This window comes from Xenopus laevis, chromosome 5L (assembly GCF_017654675.1).
Source record: "Xenopus laevis strain J_2021 chromosome 5L, Xenopus_laevis_v10.1, whole genome shotgun sequence".
In the NCBI taxonomy this organism is placed as follows: Eukaryota; Metazoa; Chordata; class Amphibia; order Anura; family Pipidae; genus Xenopus; species Xenopus laevis.
This window is the reverse complement of record NC_054379.1, coordinates 44730548-44752775: the sequence shown is the minus strand read 5'-3', so window position 1 is coordinate 44752775 and position 22228 is coordinate 44730548. Positions and strand designations below refer to the sequence as shown.

General features: G+C 40.0%; 1 protein-coding gene across 1 annotated transcript in view; it reads left to right on the top strand.

Annotated features, from left to right (window-relative positions):
• Positions 1–12321: 12321 nt before the first annotated feature.
• Positions 12322–22228, top strand: part of fndc1.L (fibronectin type III domain containing 1 L homeolog) — a 109358-nt gene continuing 99451 nt past the window's right edge. Inside the window, exon 1 of the mRNA XM_041562712.1 lies at positions 12322–12616. Coding sequence (XP_041418646.1) covers positions 12499–12616 — 118 coding nt within the window. The 5' untranslated portion in view covers positions 12322–12498. The remainder of the gene's footprint in view (positions 12617–22228) is intronic.

Below are 22228 nucleotides of genomic sequence, written 5' to 3'. Positions count from 1 at the left end.
TTATTGCTTAACATCCTTTTTTTTTTTTATCTTAAAGATACATCTTAATTTATAGACAGCAACTGTTATTACACACAGGGGCCAATTTACTTAGCTTGAGTGAAGGAATAGAGGAAAAAAAACTTCGAATTTCGAATGTTTTTTTGGCTACTTCGACCATCAAATGGGCTACTTCGACTACGACTTCAAATCGAACGTTTCAAACTAAAAATCGTTCGAATATTCGACCATTCGATAGTCGAAGTACTGTCTCTTTAAAAAAAAAAAAAAACTTCGACCCCCTAGTTCGCCACCTAAAAGCTACCGAAATCAATGTTAGGGAAGGTCCCCATAGGCTTTGCTATCTTTTTTAGCTAGAAGAAAAATCGTTCGATCGATGGATTAAAATCCTTCGAATCGAACGAAGGATTTAATCGTTCGATCAAACGATTTTTCGTTCGATATTCGAAGGATTTTAATTCGGTTAATTAACCCTCGATATTCGACCTTAAGTAAATTTGCCCCACAGTGTGTTGCTCACATGTTGTCCAAAAGAACACACAATAAACACATTGCTAGTAAAGTTAGTAAGGCGTACAATTCCTTTAGGTGTCTATACTATGTTGTCGCCAGCTGTAGCATTTAATTTGGGACAAACTATATATTTTAAAAACCAGGAGAAAACATTTTATCGAAACCTACAGAAGGTTTTTCATGCCAAATTAGCTCAGAATTGGCATGCTAAATAAACAATTAGCTACTGTGCATCTCATATATTATCTGTCAATCTGATGCCAGCCTGCCCAGAATTTCTCCATCTAATTTGATTTCAATCTGCTGCCACCACCACAATAAATATCACCATCTCTTGTCAATCCTGTTACAATAGCAGATAATACTATTTAGAAGATACAACTGTCGTTCTATAAAACCCTATAAGAATAGCTACAGATTGTATTGATCAAGTTTCATTTGACAAAAACAAAGTTTTTCAAATTGTTCAGTTAATTGCAGAAAATTGCATTTTTTTTAAAAAACAAAAAAAAGCCTCTGCAGGGTTTTCCTGTTACACTGGAAAGAAATGGTAATTGCAAACTTGTCTTTTGTGTATTCCACTAACAGTGTTTGGAAAATAAGTCCTAGTTTGAGTGAGAATATATAGCCAATGTAAATATACGTCCATACAGTCAGTATTTATCTAGCGGACGCCTTGAAGCTGTGCGGAGCTAGGACAACATTTTTCACTTCTATAAAATATACATTTTCTGAGTAGCACTTGGGGAGTTTTTTTTTTTTTTTTTTTAAATAACATTGTTTTCATAAACCCTAGACCTTGGGCATACTGGTAACAAAATGTATAAACTGTGATCTAGCGGAGATCGAACTTCTCTAGTGAACCATTCTGCCAAGTCTTTGCATATGCATTCTCTTCTCTGATACTCCCAAACTATACAAAGTGTCCTTCAAGGTATTCTACTATTGGTTTGTATAGATTTGAACCCCCTCATTTTTGTATTGTCTCTTTCAAGTGTTTTCTAAATATTTAGCCTATTTGGGCAATTTCGCAAGCTGAGTTAAGAAAAAAAAAAAAAAGCACATGATGTCGGCTGAAGTAATCTGTTAAAACTTTCTTTTTTAAATAGGGAGAACACACTGTAGCCACATAGCGATTAGAAGAGTTTTCCATACCTTGGTACAGGTATGGGTTTCATTATCTGGAAACCTGTTCTCTAAAAATTCCAAATTAAGGGATGACTATCTCTCGTAAACTCCATTTTAATAACATTTTTAAAAATGAGTTCCTTTTTTTGTATAATAATAAACCAGTATCTTGTATTTGATCCCAACTAAGATATAATTAATCTTTTGTTTCTTTAATATTTGTTACCTTCTATTAGACTATGGAGATACAAATTACGGAAAGATCCCTTACCCAAAAAATCCCATGTCCCGAGTATTCTGGATAATGGGTCCCATACCTGTACTGTCTTTCCAAACCAACTTGTTAAACTTGCACTGAACATATGAAATGATTTCTTACTGTAATTTTGAAAAAAAGTAATTTTGAAAAAAAGTAATTTTCTTCTTTAAAACATTGAGATGGCAAACACTTGGTCTCTCTCTCTCTCTCTGTTCTTGATGAATGACTGGGTTTTTAATGGAACATACTGACCACTGCATTTTAAGGATTACATTTGAAAAGTTGTTTCCTATTCTTAGATGTTCTTCAAAGCATCTGTATTCTTAACTTGAAAAGAGCCAATGTGCAAAGCGACTGCTGATGATTCATAGTTCATGTTTGAGAAATATGGTTGTTCACTAATAAAACTATTAAAGTAGCCTCTTTTTATTTTTTGAAACAATCTGCCTAAATGCTGCTTTACATTACAAACAAAAAGCCTGGGTACATACTTTAAAGCAATTTGTGAGTTGCATATTCAATAGTAATTATTTTAGCAATAGACACAATTTTGTGTTACTTTATACAGAAATCACAGTGTTTTCTCCATTGTCACTGATTTTCAGAATTTCCCCCTTCCCTTAGCGATCCTAGATATTGATTAGGGCCATCCTTTGTTTATAAGAAGGCTATACTGCATTGTGTCTCAGTTCAACAGCACATTTCTTGATGTCATTGGAATCCAGATGACTCTATCCTTAAAGGGATTCTGTCATGATTTTTATGATGTACAGTAGTTTTTATTTCTAAATTACACTGTTTACGTTGCAAACAATTCACTCTACCATATAAAATTTCAGTCCTGAATGAGCAAGTGTATTTTTTGTTAGTTGAAATATTGGTGTGTAGGAGCCATCTCAAGTCATTTTGCCTGGTTGTGCTTTCGGAAAGAGCCAGCACTTAAGGATTGAACTGCTTTCTGGCAAACTGTTGTTTCTCCTACTCAATGTAACTGAATGTGTTGCAGTGGTACCTGGATTTTTACTATTGAGTGCTGTTCTTAGATCTACCAGGCAGCTGTTATTTTGTGTTAGGGAGCTGCTATCTGGTTACCTTCCCATCGTTCTGTTGTTAGGTTGCTTGTGGGAAAGGGAGGGGGTGATATCACTCCAACTTGCAGTCATGAGACTGGGGGCAGCTGTGAAACTGACAATATTTCTAGCTCTATGTCAGATTTCAAAATGAAATTTAAAAAAATCTGTTTGCTCTTTTGAAAAATGGATTTCTGAATTCACTAATAATGCTTGTGATAAGAGTCCTGCGCGGGACCTGTACTCGCAACCTGCACTCCACAACCCGAACCCGCATTCTTACCTGACACACAAGTACCTTATCCGCAACCCGGACCCACAACCCGCTGACCATCAAGAATCCGGAAGTGACATCTTTGTAAGTAGGTGCGATCAGAAAAAGGGCGAAAAACAGGAAGTGCTGTCGTAAACCAGAAGTGACATAATCCGAAGTCGGCTTGATCAGAAAAAAGAAGTTAAATTTGCTATGGAGTAGACCCCCGGCCAAACCCGCGGAACAGCCGACCCGCGTTTATACCCGCACCTGGAACTTCTACCTGCAACCGCAGGTTTTTGCGAGTACCCGACCTGCTGCAGGACTCTAGCTTGTGATGGGATATCCCAAACTGTATGCATTGCACTCATCCACAGTTACTGTTTTTGTTGCTGTAAAGTGGTCTCCAATGTGCCTTGTACATAAACTTAATTAAGGCACATAACTCTATGCAATTAGCCTGGCATACAGGAGTAGTAATATTCCCACTGCAGTGCTATGTTCTATTCCTCTTTAGAACTCCTTATGTCTCTCCTGACTGCTTCTATTTTCTTCTTGTCCACATCTGCTTTCCTAGGGGACAGACTTTCTTTCTCTTCTGTAAATAGTCTGGAAACAGCTGTAGAGCAGTAAAAGGGGTCTTATGTGGTCCAAGCACAGCTGATTTTTAATAATTCCGCATGTTTTCTGATGCTGGCATATTGTGAAAGCAGACATGCATCAGGCGGATTTCAATTGTGTTCATTTCAAATGTGTCCATTAAAGGGGTGAGATGGCAATTGTACCCTCACCTGCCCCACACCGTTAGTTTGCACACAAAAGCAACACAGCTAAACAAACGTAAAAACTTGTATAAGTGAGGCCTAAGGGAGCCTTACATAGTTCTTTATAAACCAGACTATGGATGGTTCCTAGCAGCTGCAAAATATACAGAAACATATTCCCTGTGTGTAATAGACTTCACCTTGCACCCATATGCAAAATCTTAACCCTTCAGTGTATATTTTTCTTTCTAATTGTTAATAAGGAGAAAAGAAACAGGTCAGTATTAAAAACATATGTGATGTATAGGATGTCTGTTCCACTACTGCTCTTTCCTACTGCCAACTGATTTCTAAACTGTCGGTGCTAGTGGCACATCTATCACCTCTCTAACTAGTTGCATTTAACTATGCAAAATGACCCTGCACCATTTCAAATGGGATTTAAATAAGAAAAAAGTGCAACAATATTGTTGTTAGTTCAGAGAGGTTCCAAAACAGTGGGGCTGGATTTCCTAGAGGTGTGCATACAATTTGGTTGGGGGCTTCACACTAAAAGGGGTTCTGCACCATTGAATTAACTTTTAGCAAGATGTAGAGAGTGATATGATGCGACAATTTGCAATTGGTTTTCATTTATTTTTCTTTAGGTATTTAGCTTTTAATTCAGCAGCTCTCCAGTTTGCAATTTCAGCAGTCTGGTTGCTAGAGTCCTAATTACCATAGCAACCATACATTGATCTGAATAAGAGACTGAATATGAGTAGGAGAGGGACTCAATAGAAAGATGTGTAATATAAAGTAGCAATAACAAATGTCAGTGACCCCCATTTGAAAGCTGAAAAGAGTCAGAAGGCAGCAGATAATTAAAAACTATGAAAAAGACAATTGAAAAGTTGCTTAAAATTAGCCGTTCTACAACATGCTAAAAATTAACTTAAAGATGAATCCGCCCCTTTAAGGCCAATTGGGTTGAATTTGGGGTGAAATCTTATTTGCTGTTTATACTGAAGCCCTGTCCAAAGACCGACTGGGGTAACGGATATGTTTTAAATATTCCTGGTACTGTAGGAGGGTGAATTCACAACCAAAGAATGAATGAACACGCACTCGTGGAGCCAGCCGATGAAGTAAAAAACAAAGTTTATTCCATATTGTTAAACGTTACACGACCTAGGTTGTGTAACTTTTAACAATATGGATTAAATTTAGTTTTTCACTTCATCAGCTGGCTCCAGGAGTGCGTGTTCATTCATTCTTTGGTTGTGAATTCACCTCGAGCTACAGGTTAGGGGCACGGCACCCGAGCCAACGGCCTACTTTGGTGAATGTGAATAAGGCTGATTTTATTCTTGTTACATACTTTCTATGGATTGCATCCGAAGGTGACGGACCTGGGGTCTTTACACCCAGGTCACTACCCCCATAGGGTGAGCTGCATTTTTACTTGGTCTAGCAGCTTATATTGAAATGCTTGGGGATTTATGGTTCCGGGCTACTATTTATTTGTTGAATTTCATGTAGTCTGGGGTTTAGAGCCGGCTATACATGTTTGTTATTTACTGTAGGAGGGTGACTTTTACAATGATGCTGTCAAATACCTGTAATCCAGTTATGCCATAGTGCCTGACTAGGCTGTAAAAGCCCTCAAAATTTGAAAAGTATAACTGGCCTGTCTCTATTATTTAGTTATCCTAGGCCCTTAACTCTATATCACACAAGGGCAATAATAATTTCCCAGGGCAGCCCATCTGTCGGTGCAGACGTCTGGGGTTAAACCTGGATACCTCCGGAGGCAGGACAAAAGAAATGAAGCTTTAAGCTCCGCCTTCTCCTATTACTCCCTGGCTCTGGCCTTGCCTCTCTCAGTTTTTTTCTTCTGTCCAGTCTAGGAGGTAGGACCAGGGTTAATTCCCTTGTTAATTTCAGAATAGTTAGGTTTTAGTTTTTATTTCAGGGGATGTGCGGAGTCCATTCCCTAGGGGACTGGGCAGGGCTCTCCCTCCTTGCCAGCTGGTGTCTGCCAAGTGGAGAGTCTGAGCGGCCTGGAAGTCCAGTGAAACCGCCCAGTCAGATAGGCCCAGGAGGCACAAAGGAACAGGCGAATTACCCCTACAGAGGAAGGGGAAGAATCGATTGCACCGGATTGGGAGAAGCACAGGTAAGAGACGGAGTGTCTATGAGTGGCACTTTCACCCAGTAGGACTGCAGCAAGCTAGGAGTGGTCTGGTGCGAGAGGGAAGGAGTTTGCAGGCCAGCAGTTAGAAGGCTGCTTGGGTACTGACATGCTCCCTCTCTGCTGCCAGTGTGTTTTGGGAACCCTTACTTCCCCTCTCTCGTGGGATCTCGGCAGGGATGTGCTAGTGTGCTGGGCGGTTGCAGGTGTGCAGCAAGTCGGGCGAAATCTGGACGCTCGAGTATAGGTAGCACACAACATGCTGACCGCATTTTCACAAGAGGCAGTGAGTAAACGCAGACCATTGGAAATGTCTATTCTGGATATGCCGGAAGCCCTAAGGGAGTTAATTAAGTCCAAACAGAGCAGGTTTAAGTACAAGCGCACAAAGAGGGGAGCCAGTCCTCCACCTTTATCCAGTTTTACAAGGGGGTCAAGTGCGAAAGGGAGCTCTGATCCAGAGGGGGCAACAGGCTTGTTGCCTGAGCCAAATACTTCTATAACACAGGAAGCTTGTCCCCCGGCACAAAAATCACCCATAGGGCGTTCAGTTGAGGAGGATATGCTACACTTAGCTCCATCAGCTTCATCACAGTAACAACAGTTTTGGGTTAAAACAGTTGTTCACCAGACGCTGCACCAGCGCTCTACTCACAAAAGGATGCACAGGTCTCCATCTTCTTCACCCCACCAAGGGTTAATTCAGCGGTATCTAGATTGTCTAAATGTACAACCCTCCCTACTGAGGATGGCATGGCATTCAGGGATCCAATGGACAAGCATATGGAGAATGCACTTAAAAACATTTTCAGACCTGCTACAGCAGCATCAGGACTGGCAGGTACTGCAAAATTCTGTTGCAGCACTATTCACAAGATTTGTTTCTCACAGCTGAGCTCAACCGAGTGGCCACAGCTTTGACTTCTTAAATGAAACATCGATGGAAATCATAAGGTTGGCGGCAAGATCATCGGCTAATGGAGTGGTCGCTAGGAGGGCCTTGTGGCTCGGCATTGGTCAGGAGACAATGCATCAAAGGGTACCGATTGATTTCATTACCTTATTCCGGGGAGCATCTTTTTGGGCCTGAATTGAAACAAATAATTTCAGAAGTAACAGGTGGAAACAGTGCATTCCTACCACAGGGACGGAAGAGCCGTCCAGATCAGTTCCGAAGGCAGTCCAACCGATCCAGGGGGTCTTCAACTAGGTCCTTTCATCCATTCAGGCATAACTTGTATAACCAGACCAGTTCATCAACTTACGCAGCGCATAAGAGAACAGCTTGGCCCAGCCAGAACAGGCAAACTAGGAAGCCAGGCATACCCAAGAACTCAGAGGAATGAAGGTCACCAAGCAACGGGTGGAACCGAAGCAGTTGGCGGGAGACTCCTAGGGTTCTACCCGGTGTGGAAAACTGACGAGTGTGTACTCGATATAGTAAAAAGCGGTTACAAAATTCCTTTTGAATCCCCTCCCTCCCGAATCGCTTTTGTACCTTCCTCTCTACTAAGCAATCCGGTCAAAAGGAAAGCCTCACTAAAGTGCATTTCAGACATGGTGGCCGCAAAGGTTATTGTAGAAGTTCCTCACCTGTTCAGGTTCAGAGGTTTTTATTCCAACTTGTTTTTGGTGGAAAAGCAGGGAGGAAGTTACAGGCCAGTTCTCAAACCTTTAAATGTTCTTGTGAGAAAGTAAAAGTTCAAAATGGAAACGCTGGATCCATGCTATGGAACCACACAGTGACGTAACTAGAGGGGGGCGTGCCCTGGCGCGGGACTCGCTGCCGCCCCCCTCCGTACACCCAGAAACGGCCGGGAATCGTGGCGCGTGAGCTGCTGGGGGGCCCTGAGGGGGTGCGGGCCCTGGCCCAATCGCACCTCCTGCTCCACCGGTAGTTACGCCACTGGAACCACAGTACTTTATGACAACTACTGACCTACAGGAGGCGTTCATACATTTACCAATACACCCGGATCACCAAAAATACCTGCGATTTGCGGTGGGCCAGGATCATTTCCATTTCAGAGCCTTACCTTTTGGGCTCACCACGGCACCGCGGGTGCTTACAAAAATACTGGCCACAGTGATAGCTATACTGAGAAGGGAAGGGATAAAAGCAACCCCATACCTAGACGAAATTCTGATCATGTCACCTACAGCAGAGCTGACACGATAAACGCTCAGTACGGTCAGCCGCTTCGGGTGGATAATCAATGTCAAAAAGAGCAACCTGTCACCAAGCCAATCAGTCAGGTTCCTAGGAATGCAGTGCAATTCCAGGACACAAATGGTGGCACTACCAAGCGACAAGGTAGCGGGGTTACAAGTTTCAACCCTGAGATTTCTGTGAATGGTGCAGCCCACAGCAGAGGACTACTTGAGGCTGTTAGGGTTGATGGTGTCGACCCTGGAGGCAATTCCATACTCTCGGTTTCACTTAAGGCCACTTCAAAGGCATTTCCTGTGTCATTGGAAAAGGAATCACAAAGATCTATCTCAGAACATTCCAGTCACAAACAGACTTAGAGAAGAACTGAGGTGGTAGACAGAGGAGAAAAATATTGCAAGAGGTTGCCTGTGGTCACTGCCACCTTGAACAGTAATCAGCACGGACGCCAGCCTAACGGTCTGGGGGGCAGCAATGAACAACATTACATGCCAGGGCAAGTGGCTGCAGAAGGAGTCTCGGCTGCACATAAATGTTCTGGAACTAAGAGCAGATTACAAAGCACTGAGAGTTTTGTCGCTTCAGCTGAGAAATTGTCCAATTTGAATACAAAAACACTTAGGTTTGTGCTACTGCCACATGACAGCAAATATCTATGGTACCACTCAACAAATAAGTATTAAATGAAAATACGAAAATCTAGTAGAAATAATAAAGGAGAATACACTCACAGTTCACCTCAGTCCCAAGGTGCAAAGACCAAAAACACTGTATCCAAAAGGATGTGAGGATCTCCAAAAATAAAGAAACAGATGTAAAAAGTAGAAAAATTTATTAGGACATGAAGACCTAACGCGTTTCGTGCCTGTTGGGGCACTTACTCATAGGCTGAGTAAGTGTCCCAACAGGCACGAAACGTGTTAGGTCTTCATGACCTAATAAATTTTTCTACTTTTTACATCTTTTTCTTTATTTTTGGAGATCCTCACATCCTTTTGGATACAGTGTTTTCAATTTGAATACAATCCTACAATGCCACTACAGTGGCATATATTAACCATCAAGTAGGCACAAGGAGTCAGGCAGCGATGAACGGGGTCTCCAAAATATTTCGGTGGGCAGAAAGTCAGAGCACAACCTTGTCGGCAATATACAGTACATCCCAGGAGTGGAAATTTGGGAGGCCGATTATCTCAGCAGGAACTAGATCAACCAGGCAGAATAGGCTCTCCATCCAGAGTTGTTCCAGCTCCTAGTACACAAATTCAGAAGGCTGGAGATAGACATCATGGCTTCACACAGAAACAACAAACTTCCACGGTACTTTTCGAGAACAAACGATTAGAGGGCAGAGGCAACAGACGCCTTAGTCATTCCCTGGAAATTCATGAAGGTTTATCTCTTTCCTCAATTCCCTTTTTTGGCAAGAGTAATAAGGAAAGTGCGTCAAGAGCAAGTTCAAGCAATACTAGTGGCGCTGGATTGGCCTCGGCGAGCGTGGTACACAGACTTGGTAAACATGTCAGCCTCACCACCATGGCGACTTCCATTGCGTCCAGATCCTCTATCGCAGGGACCAGTCAGACATCACAATCTACAAATGTTATGCTTAGCGGTGTGGGACTTGAGGTCCAGATTTGAAGGTTTTTCAGAGGATGTGATAAAAACCTTAACTAGAGCAGAACAGATTTGCAAAGCAGCAACATGGTCCTGAGTTCATACCTTTGCAAAGTTTTACAGGCTCAATACTTTTGCCTCTGCAGAGGCAGCCTTTGGGAGAAAGGTGCTGCAGGCGGTAGTACCCTCTTAAATTCTCCCTCCCTTTGTTTTTCTGGGAAGACGGTTTTTGAACATCCCCAGATGTCTGCCCTGGGAAAAGAGGATTTTCTTACCGGTAAATCCTTTTCTCCCGGGCCTGTACTGTCAGTGCAGTAAGTCCCTCCCTAAGAGGAGGTGTTGGCCGTTTGCCAAGGTTCCTTTCGGACCAAAATACCGGTTTATATGTTTTGTTTAAAAAAAATATATCTATATAAAAAAAAATGATGAGATTATTATATAGTCAGAAGTATCACTGTTTATGTTGTTACCGTTATGCCTTGCATATTTTCCAATATTCTCCTATACAGAGCTTTGGTAGGCAAACTGAGAGAGGCCAGGCCAGAGCCAGGGAGTAATAGGACAGGGCGGAGCTTAAATCTTCATTTCTTTTGTCCTACCTTCGGAGATATCCAGGTTTAACCCCAGACGTCTGCACTGACAGTAGGGGCCGGCGAGAAAAGGATTTACCGGTAAGAAAATCCTATTATACTGTAACATAAAAAAAAAAACCATCACTATGAAAATAAATTGTTAACAGGTCTCCTTAATTTGTAATCTGAGGTGCAAATTAAAGAGGTAGTTTCTCTTTAAAGGAGAAGGAAAGGCTTGCAGCACTTGGGGGTGCCAAATGTTATGTACCCCGAAATGATTGTATTGACTTACCTGAAACCCCGGGCCGGTGCTCCTATCAGCAGAAAACTGCACCGGCCTGTGGGTTATACCAGTGAGCACCACGGAGCGATCCACTTCTGTCTTCAAATTTCCCAGGGCAAACGCATGCACAGTTGAGCAAAATAGCCGACTTTTTAGTTAAAGTTGGGCTTTTCGTTCTACTGCGCATGCACAGCCACACGGCGAAGGAGGAAGATGGAAGAAGATTGCTCCATGTTGCTCCCTGGAATAACCCTGGGCCGATGCAGTTTTCTGCTGATAGGAGCACCTGCACAGGGTTTCAGGTAAGTCAATAAAAATCAATTTGGGGTGCCTAACATTTGGCACCCCCAAGTGCTGCAAGCCTTTCCTTCTCCTTTAAATTAACTTTATTCTGGTACAATTTGCAATTGGCCTGTTCAACAGTATTCTTGGTACCAATATCTGGTCGGTAGGTTATTCTCCATAGCAACCAGGCAGTGGTTTGAATAAGAGATGAGAATAAGTATAGGAGGGTGGACTGAATAGGAACAAATAATAAAAAAGCAACAAAAAAACAATAAAATTGTAGCCTCACAGAGCAATCTTTTTTATTTTTTTTGCCTGCTAGGATCAGTGACTCCCCATTTGAAAGATGGAAAGAGGTAGAAGATGAAGGCAAATAGCTCAAAAAAGATAAAGAATAAATAATGAAGACCAATTGCAGAATCTTTAAGAATATGGCATACTATAACATGCTAAAAGTTAACTTTAAGGTGAACCACTCCTTTAATGTGTGATTTACTTAAGCAGGTGATCTAATGTGACATTTAAAATGCTTAGTTGTGATTGGCTGTAAACCCATTTGATTTGGAGCCAATTACAGAGGAGATTCCTCTCCCATGACTGGTTGCAATATTTAAAATTCTTTAGCCAAGTGCAGGACAGTCTTCCCTCTAGCAATGTCTGTAAATCAAATTCATTTCAAATAACTTTAATCTGACCCAAGATTATACTCTCAACACTTCTTGCTTTTAGCCGTGTGTGTGTGTAATTCTAGTTCATCTTAGAATATGTCCCATTAAAATGTATAGAACAGCAAATGCCCTACTTCTCCTGTTTATCAAATGGGACAATGGCCAGTACAGAGCCACGTGACGGTGACATATCTATTAGATCTTGATTCCTGCTGTCGGCAGGCTGGAGGGGAAGATATTTTTTTGCCAACAATGTCTTATCAGACCTGTATGCTTGACCATGCCAATGCTTACCTCTGTTTCAACTGCACCTTCATTGCTGTACATCATGTGCATCCTACTGCCCAGCAACAACTGCCTCCAGCAAAAAAGGCTAACAATCCACTATTTTATTATTTAACTGTCTCTCCTTTATAGTTTCAGCTTCTAATAGTACTTTTATTCTTTAAAAAATCCATACTTAGAAACAAAAAGAAGAAAAGTTTTTCTTGGAACTTTTAAGGTCATGAGCTACACTAGATGGCACTGTGCAACTGTTATTGGCTGCAACACATCATTTCCTTCCTTGCAGAAGAGGTGAAGAATCAAGTAAGACAGAACAGATGAAAAGAGGGAAAGGTTGAGACAACTTCTGTAGGTTCTAGTTAAGAACAGTTGTTGGAAAAGTATCACAGGAAGAATCTTTATCGTCCTTGGTACTTTCTAATCAGGTGCTGTGTGTTTTTCAACTTCCACTCTGCTATATGTCTGGGCTCTTGGTGTCAGGGATGTCTGAAAGAAAGACCAGAAGAGCTTCTGCCTCCTTATCATTCCTGGTCATCATACTTCTGTCTCTTCTCGCCTCATCAGCTGCTGCAACAGGTAGGAAAAAAAGACCGTCCACTTTTCAAACATAATTTGTAGCCTACTTTCATGCCTCCTTACTACAACACAGAAATGTGTTTGCATGGAGCTAAAATGCCATTCTGCCCATTTTAAAGCTTATAAGGTATATCCTGTAACGACTGAATGATGCACTGTTGCCTCTATCATATCAGTATCTGTCATCTTGCGGTAATGTTTTAAAGGTCAAATGAACATCTGTTGCAAGGTATTTTAGTGTTAGAAGAGCCTACGGTGAACTAGCAGTTCTCTCCAACACCTATTAAGAGTCATCACTTAATAATCAATTCTGGGGCTTTCGTAATTTTTACCTACCTCTACCCAAACTGCCAAGTATATATATATATATTGCTTATGTGGCACATGAGGACTATGGAGATATGACGGGGCTGCTGAACATTTATTGCCATTGCTAATTCCTCTTGTCATTGTAAATTGTTCTACCCAATAACGGATACCTACAATAGATCATCACATGTTCCCTTATTACGATTCTGTTCAGCAAGTCGTCTGCAAGCAACCATATAATTTATGTTGGAATTCACTTTCTGGATATTTTCCAAAACCCTTCCAACAGTGCTGCAAGCCAAATAAAAAACAGGAAAGGGCTAGTTTGATAGATCTGTGGTTATTACTTTTGCGATTGTGCTAAAAATGACACAAGGACAGGTTAGAAATGCAAAGCAAGGCACTGATTTATTGGACTTATGAAACCCCCTCCTTATACAGACTATATAGAACACTAGTGATAGAACCTGTTTCAGCAAGTGCAAACATTTCTCCACAAACTGTTGCTCTGTTGGTGTTATAAATGCAGGAGACAGATGTTTAGTTCGTTGATCATTGTGTCATTGCACACAGCTTTATCAGCAAAATCTGGTGGGTTGTATTGTGTTAGAACATTATTCAAACACTTGTACAAAATCATAAGTAACAGGTGAATGCAGATTTTGTTAGCTAACTTATCCCTAACTTTGTCAATAAGTTTCACCTTGAAGTTATTTTATTTCTAGAACCATTATAGCCTGGATGCTGATGTAAAGATAAAGATACATTGAGCATTGGCTAGAGTTGTATAAAGAAAGCATTTTTCCCTACGTGGTTTCTTTAGAAATAAAAATTCTGGAAACCAGGATGAAGTGCGTAACCTCATTTTTTCCCTTTTAGCTCTCTTCCTGCTTTGGCACAAGGCCATCCACTAACTCTATCCTGCCTGATACCGCTTTACCATTGTAAAATAAATGTTTTTTTATTATAAAGATTTTAGTTGTGGCAGGGGCAGGGTATACAGTTTGTTAGTAATCTAGTCATTTTATTGTTGCACTTTAACAAAGGATACTTGTGTTATAGAAAAAGCAGAACACCCAGCTCTTGACCTGGTCCTCTAAAATCAAGTATCAGAGCTAACCCAGGGCTTTAGTGCAAACTGAGCACCCCCACTGCCGTTTACCCACATATATACATATAACTTAACACTGGATCTCCTTTCGACAAAGTGCAGACTGAGCCAGGGCACAGACCCCCTTGTGTCTGCCCCTTGCATGAACTTCCCCATATACCGGAAACAGAAGCTTCAGGGGGAGTGGGAGAGACCCCAATCAGTGGTTACAATTTCAGTTGCCATGACGGTGTTTTGTTATGACCTTGGTTGGCGGCCAAATTCTGCAGATTAAGAAAATAATACCCCTATGTAATGCTCTAAATAGACTCTATTGAGATCCCTCAGCTAGTCTATTCTCAGTGAACTGGCAAAGGCAGAACATTTAATGGGCTTCTGTGCCAAACATCAAAGCGGATAAGAACATGATGAATAATATCTGACCAAGACAGATGAAGCTAGAGATAACTGGAGGGAAAGACAATCTATTCTGGCCTCATTATTCAAAATGAAATGATTACATTGCATGTGTTTTTTGAGAGCATGCCCATACATTTGGTTTGGAATAGTCCACATGTTACACATGATACTGTTTCCCAAACGAACCACAGACACTGCACAATTATTTGGGTGCCGGTGGTTCTTAAAAGAGTAAATGGAACTTATTTTGCTGATTAGATTCTTTATAAAACTACCACCCTTGGCACACACTTCCATGATACGTACAGGCAAAAATCATGGAGTATATTTATCAGTGGTCACTAAATATGCCTTAAAAATACTGTGCAAGGGAATAGAGAGCTGTGACATTTCTCTCTAGTAAACTATAAGCTTTGTATTCACCATTCTTGAAATATGCCCAGTCCAAGATTACAAATCTTAATTACCAAACCTTTTTTTTTTACTAACATTCACAATAAGAAACCATACTAGTTAATCAAGGATACTGCATCCTACACAATTGACTTGTAATATACTGAGTAAATGAAAATAATCAGTCCAACTTTTGGTTTAATATCGGTTAACCATTCCTAACATTTTAAATAGCCCTTCAATTTTCTGCCAATTAGCAACTAACCTTTAGTTATAAACACATTTCACCCCACGCCATCTCTTCAATAATTCTCCCCCAGTTTATCAGTCTCTACAAATTTATTTGGTACTGCAATCTCTGCTATTGTGTACCAGAACATTCCATGTCCCCAGCACAGCACATGACATTTCTATCATGTTACTATAAAAATGATCTCTCCAATGTCACCACAAGTTAAAAGGTCTCCATTTTCCATCAGTATATAGTGAATATGGTTCTCCAGGAAAATAATGTGACTTTCCCCAATTTCTCCATTACAGCAATAAGTATATAGAAAGGCCGGTATTTTTTTCCAGAAAAAGAAGCAATCCTAGTCACGTTCATCCAGTAGAGCAGTTTCTTCCGTTTTGTCCCAGTACAGAAATCACTTCCATGATCAACCAGTCAGTGATCTCTGCCTGTTATCCATGCCATTCTCTGCCATACTTCTCCAGTACACAGATCTGTACCAGATTCCCCTAGTATTATAATCCCTTACCCTAGCACAGAACTCAACCCCCTCTCTGCATCAAAAAATAAATATGTTTATACATTCTGGATTTAGATAAATGGTAAATCACAGAGCCTCAAATCTGACAACCGGAGACTGGATTCAAGGAACACACAGTAATTTGTGACCTCCTGTGCATCTGGCTTTTATATGCAATTGAAGTAATAATGGCTGCTTCCATATAAATCAGATCCAAACCCTTGCAGGTACACGCACGCTTTCCTTTGCGCACAGACTCGAACGTGCATCCTCCTTTGCGCATGGCCATTGTGTTATGTTTTGGGTAGCCGAGGATGAGTAGAGTATAACAGTGCTTTATTAGCAGAGTCATGCAGGCATTACACAACTTTCACTTTTAAGCTGACAGGAAGTATGCACAGTATAATTCTGAGAACAGTGACATCTACAGGCCATCTGCACAAACACCACATATTCCCCCTATAGTAGGAAAGCATTTGGACAACTATAATAACAGCAGCAATTAAACAGTATGCATTTTAAAACAATATTATACATTCTTCACACAACAAAGTTCTTGGTCCATGCAGGTAGTTTCTGATTCTCTCGGTACGCCTTATAGGTTCACTTTCTTCAGGCCTATTGCAGTTGACATCAGGAGTAGGAAAATGTCCTTCATCAAATGGAGCTTCTCCAAAGTCATATCTAACAGGAGCAAGACGACTTGCATTCCATATGCGTCCATCAGACAGTCCATATGTGTATGGTCCTCGCTGGCGTCTCATTTCAAGTGGTGTAGTAAATTTAGATTGTCCTTGTTTCAGTATTCCTGGTTTCTTAATTCTGACTTAAGATCCAGGCTGAAAGTGTACTTCTCTGGCACCACGTTTTCTGTCAATATAAGCCTTGCATTTGGCTTGTTGACGTTTCACAATGTCAGCAGTAGATGATTTTGTAGGTACAGTATTTTGTGGAAGTTTGATGTCTGCAACATGTAACTTGGTGCACATCTGTCTGCCATGTAATAATTCAGCTGGAGATGATTGGGCTGTTGCATGGCACGTTGCTCTGTAGTTATGTAGGAACTCTGTTGTAAATACTTTCCAAGATTTCCCAGTAAGATTTGCTGTCTGCAGTGCTTCTTTCAGACTCAATTTCTCCATTTGCTTGTGGGTAATACACTGAAGATTTCCTATGCACAATATTCCTCTCTCTCAGAAAGAATTCAAACTCATATGAGACAAACTGTGGTCCGTTGCCTGACATTAACTCCTTTGGATTACCTTCTCTGCTGAAGACTGTAGAAAGAAATGTTATTACTGTAGCTGATGTTATATGAGAAACAAATGCAATTTCAGGCCATTTACTGTAATAGTCTATCAAGGTTATAGCAAATCTACAGTCTATAGGAGCATCTGTATAGCAAGTTTTTCCCATGCTGAATCAGAAAATGGTACTGGTTTGACATCTGTTCTCATCTTAACTTTGTGTACAAAGTTCTTTGCACAGCCCAGTGAAGTGTTGCTTTTTGGTGAAATTTTAGACACAGGCTGTGTGGCAGGCACTGGTGGTGTAGTAATGAGACCATCAACTAATTGTAGGTTTAATGCAGCAAAGAGATCCCTTTCAAGTATAGCAGTACCCTTATTCACAATGTAAAAGTCACATTTTGCAGTATTTGATTTAAATTGTACAGTCACTGGCAAGCAACCAAGCACAGGGATTGGTTCCTTTAAGTAACTGACCAGTTTCAAGGCAGGTGCAACAAGCGGATCTTTTGCAAAGTATTTCAAGTAAATATCCTTTGGTAGTATAGAAACAGCTGAACCTGTATCAAGCATCAGGTTAATGGAGTGTCCCTTGTCAGCAGAAGCAGTACTGACACTGACAGTGCATATAAACATGTCTGGAATAAATGTACCAGCTTTATCCACACTTAATACTGTGACATTTGTAGTAGTGACTTCATGAACATATTTAGCAGAACTATGGCAGATCTTAGCAAAATGTCCTACCTGTTTGCATTTGCGGCACTGTAAAGCTTTTGCAGGACATGTAACATGATTTGCAGTGTGTTGTGTTGAACCACAGCGAAAGCAGTATTTTCTATTTGTATTTGCTGTATGGTTTTGCACAGAAGGTGAATCCCTTTCCTTAGCACTGTATTTTGCCTGTGACTGTGCATTATTAGGCCACAGTGTTGAATTCACAATCTGTATATTCCCAGCAGTTCCCTGACTGAGAGTTTTAGCCTCTGTCACTGCTGTTTCAGTTTGGCTAGCAACTGTAATAGCCTTTGCAAGGGTTAAATCCTGCTCTAGGAGCAGTCTCTCTCTCTAATGCAAGGTGAGTTTGTTTTTTCCACTGTTTGGTCTCTTAGCATTTCATCTGTTAGATTCCCAAACTCACAGGTAACAACCAGCTCTCTCAAAGCTGCTACAAATTGTTCTGTGGATTCGCCATTACGTTGTCCACGTTGGCGGAATTTATATCTTTCAGCAATCACAATTATTCTTGGCACGAAAAAGTTCTTTAAACAGTAAGAGCAGTTTCATAAGTCTCATCAGGTAATGGTAATGTAGAGAATATACGCTGTCCCTCTGCTCCCAGGCAGTGAATAAGTAAAGCATATGCTTTCTAGCAGCAGAAATCTCCCCTTGGTCAGCAGCAATAATGTAATTTTCAAACATACGGATCCAAGCAGTAAAAGGTATGGTAGGCTCACCAGGATTTGGGAGAAAAGGTGCAGGCTGCTGCAGAGGTAGAAGAGCCATCCTTGTCGCCAATCTTTTATGTTTTGGGTAGATGAGGATGAGTAGAGTATAACAGTACTTTATTAGCAGAGTCATTCAGGCATTACATAACAGTAACTTTCACTGTCACTTTTAAGCTGACAGGACGTATGCGCAGTATAAGTCTGAGAACAGTGACATCTACAGGCCATCTGCACACCACACATTGAAAGTAACAAGACCTTTCAGGGATTGTCCTCTCAGTTAGTCTCCACTTTTTTTTTCAAAAACTTCAGTTTCAGTGGCCCACCATTATTTCTGACTAATCAGGTTTCCATATTACTTAAGGTAACACCAATGTGGCAAAATGTACTAAAGAGTTTTCAAAGGTGATAAGCTTCAATCTGCCATCTATGCAGGCCTGGACTGGCAATCTGTGGGTTCTGGCAAATGCCAAAGGGGCTGGCTGCTGTATGTTGCCATAGAAAGTTACTATTTAGTGGACTGGTGGGGGCTGTTTGGGCCTCTGTGTTCTTGGAATGCCAGGGCCTATTTTGACTCTCAGTCCAGACCTGCATCGACTGTATGTAAATACAAGTTATGTGTAGGGTTGCCACCTTTTCTGGAAAAAAATACCGGCCTTCCTATATTCTTGACGTTTTTTCCTATTAATAACATTGGCATCAAGCATCATTTTTAACCGGCCAGGCCTGTAAAATACCGGCCAGATGGCAACCCTAGTTATGTGGTCTATTCGCCCGCAAAAACCTGGTTTCCCAAGCAATACTGGAAACAGGCCTGCTAGTGATGTTCAAGTCAGAAATTTCATATTTCAATCATACCCCTCCAACCTGTACCAAACTTAATGACATTTGCCTTAGCTTTATATACTCAACATCAGCCCTGCCAACACCAAGGTGGTTATTTACTAAACTCCGAATGCAAAAATCACCAAAATTTTGATTTATTTTTATAAAATCGGAGTTTTAAAAAAAAAACGAATTTTTCAGAATTTATTAAACCCCGAGTATGGGAAAAGTCTGAATCTGAAAATCCGGCATCACAGACCTGTTGAGGTTGCATATAAGTCAATGGGAGAAGTCCCAATGACTTTTTGACGTGCGCTGGGTTTTTGACAATACCCCGAAGTTTTCAGAGTTTTCGGGCAAAATTCTGGCAAAATCCGAAAAAAAATTTCACAATTGTTTTGTTTATTAATACACTTTTATTAAACAAAATTTCGGGAAAGTGTATTAATAAATAAGCCCAAAAAACCTGTGCGGATTTCAAAATATTGAGACAAATTTGGACTTTGATAAATAACCCCCCTAGTGATCACAGATAGGAGTGGTATACTCAAGGTAATTATTGTAGGGGCTGGGATATGCTTGACAATAACATCAAGGTGTTAAATTAAAGTCTACTTAAAAATAATTTAAACACTAATTAAACTGAACAGGATTGTTTTGCCTCCAGTAAGGATTGATTATATCTTAGCTGGGTCAAGTACAAGGTACTGTTTTATTATTACAGTGAAACAGGAAATCATTTTTTAAAATTATTTGATTAAAATGGAGTCTAAGGAAAATGGTCTTACCATAATTCAGAACTTCTGGATAATTGACCCCATACCTGTATATATAAATATACGGTTTAGAGAAGGCATAGTAAAATCTAGGAGAACTGCAGCAGTTTGCAAAAGAAGAGTGGTCCAACTTGTCAGTAGAGAAATGTAGAAAGCTCACGTATTACTATAGAGCTTGATCTAAGTTAATCATTCCAAAAGGGTGTGCTAATAGATATTAAAAAAACTGCCCACACAAACAAAAGCCCTCCATAGACATCCTTTACTCTATCCCGTCTAGACTACTGCAACTTCCTACTAACCAGAAACCCACCTCCCACCCTTCAAATAATCTTCAATCAGCGTGTATTCTATTACTCCCCAATAAGAAAAACCAGCTTCTTCTCTGTTAAAATCTTTTTCACGACCTCCTTTTAATCAAAGGATAACAAACAAAAATGTGTTGCTAACCTTTACTCCTCTTTGCCACAAAGCTCCTGCTCATCTTCTCTGTTCTTTTACATACAATACCATCCTTATTTAAGAACCTAAATAGAGAGATGCAGAGCCAACTTCTGTATCTTTGGATATATATCAGTCCACAAATAGGGACACTTTTCTATGTAATATACTCTACAGAGAGGGGGCTGATGGAGGACAATAAAGGCTTTTTTGTGGGTGGTTGAATACTCCTTTAAGTTTAAGGTATCAATATTTATGTCAATCAGAAAAAAATATTTTCATTGCTGAATGGAATCTTAAGGTTCTGTAAAATGAATTGTGGAAACCTGGTTTTTCAACTTATTTTGCAAATCAAAATGGGAGTTATTTGAAAAAAATGCAGCATTTTAAATGAAATAAACACAATTTGTGCATAATTTTTTTATAGGGACTAAGGGGCAGATTTATCAAAATGTAAATTTAGAGCTTAATAAATAAAAACTCACCCACATTCTTTTCATTCCTATGGGTTTTTTTTTTTATAGTTGTAGCCCATAGGAATGAACAGGCCATATGTGAGTTTTTATTTATTAAGCTCTAAACTGTATATCTATATAACAGACTGTACTTATATACTAGATACAATATGTTTATATGCTAAATGTCTGCTTGAGTGCTAATATATATAAATATGATATCATCTGAAATCATTATTAAGGCATGCACATTCTGTTTTGTTTTAAATAACTGATAAGAATCCATAAATAGGCGCATTATTGATTACGGGAAAGAATTAATAATTGGCAACAGCAAATTTCAGTCAGTAAGAAGGTCAAACATCCCTTTCTTTCATTACTTTGGAATCCTGAGCATTTAGGCTGGAGTCATTATTATTATTATTAATAACACTACCAAACACACAGAGGCATTAACAGTAAGAAATTAGTTGATCATAGGAGAAAAATGTTGTCTTTAGAGGGGCCAGCAGCTGAAAGGATTTATTCTCAAAACACAAGCTTCAATGAGACTGAAATTATGATACAGTTTTGCAATTTGTATCCAAATGTGTTCATCTAAAGTTTAACTTGCGGGGATTCGCGGAAGTCGTCAATGTACTGAGCTGTATTATAAATGATAGAATAGAATCAAGGAATAGGTTTGATGTTACATTTGTACTTAAGAGTAGTTGAAGTAATTGGCATAATACACCATTTACATTCATAAATCAGAAGGTTTTCGGGGGGCTCAAGCTCCCTTTATCTGTCCAACATTTGCTCGGACCTTTCATTGTTTGTACCAGTCACTCTAAATTTTACCTTAATTACGTGAAAATGACACATACATCAGATTTCCATACGACTTGCTAGTTCTAACTTTACATCATGTACAACTAATAGGGCAGGGAAAAAGCTGGGGTACTCCACATAACTCTCTATTGTCTGCAGCCATCTTAAAGGGGTGGTTCATCTTTAAGTTAACTTTTAGTATGTTATAGAATTGCAAATTCCAAGCAACTTTGAAATTGGTCTCCATTATGTATTATTTATAGTTTTGTTAATGATTTGCCTTCTTCTTCTGACTCTTTCCAGCTTTCAAATGGGGGTCACTGTCTAAAAAACAAATCCTCTGTAAGGCTACAAATATATTGTTATTGCTACTTTTTATTACTCATCTTTATATCCAGGCTTCTCCTATTCATATTCCAGTCTCTTATTCAAATCAATGTATGGTTGTTAGGGTAATTTGGATTCTAGCAACCAAAAATAACCACAAATAATAAACCACAAAACCACAGTTGCTGACTGCAAATTTTCTCAGAATATCACTTTCTACATGATACTACAAGTTAAATCAAAGGAGAACAATTCTTTTAAGGGAACGTTTAGGATTGGACTGGCAAGTCAGACTACCAAAGGATCTCCCAATAGGTCCAGG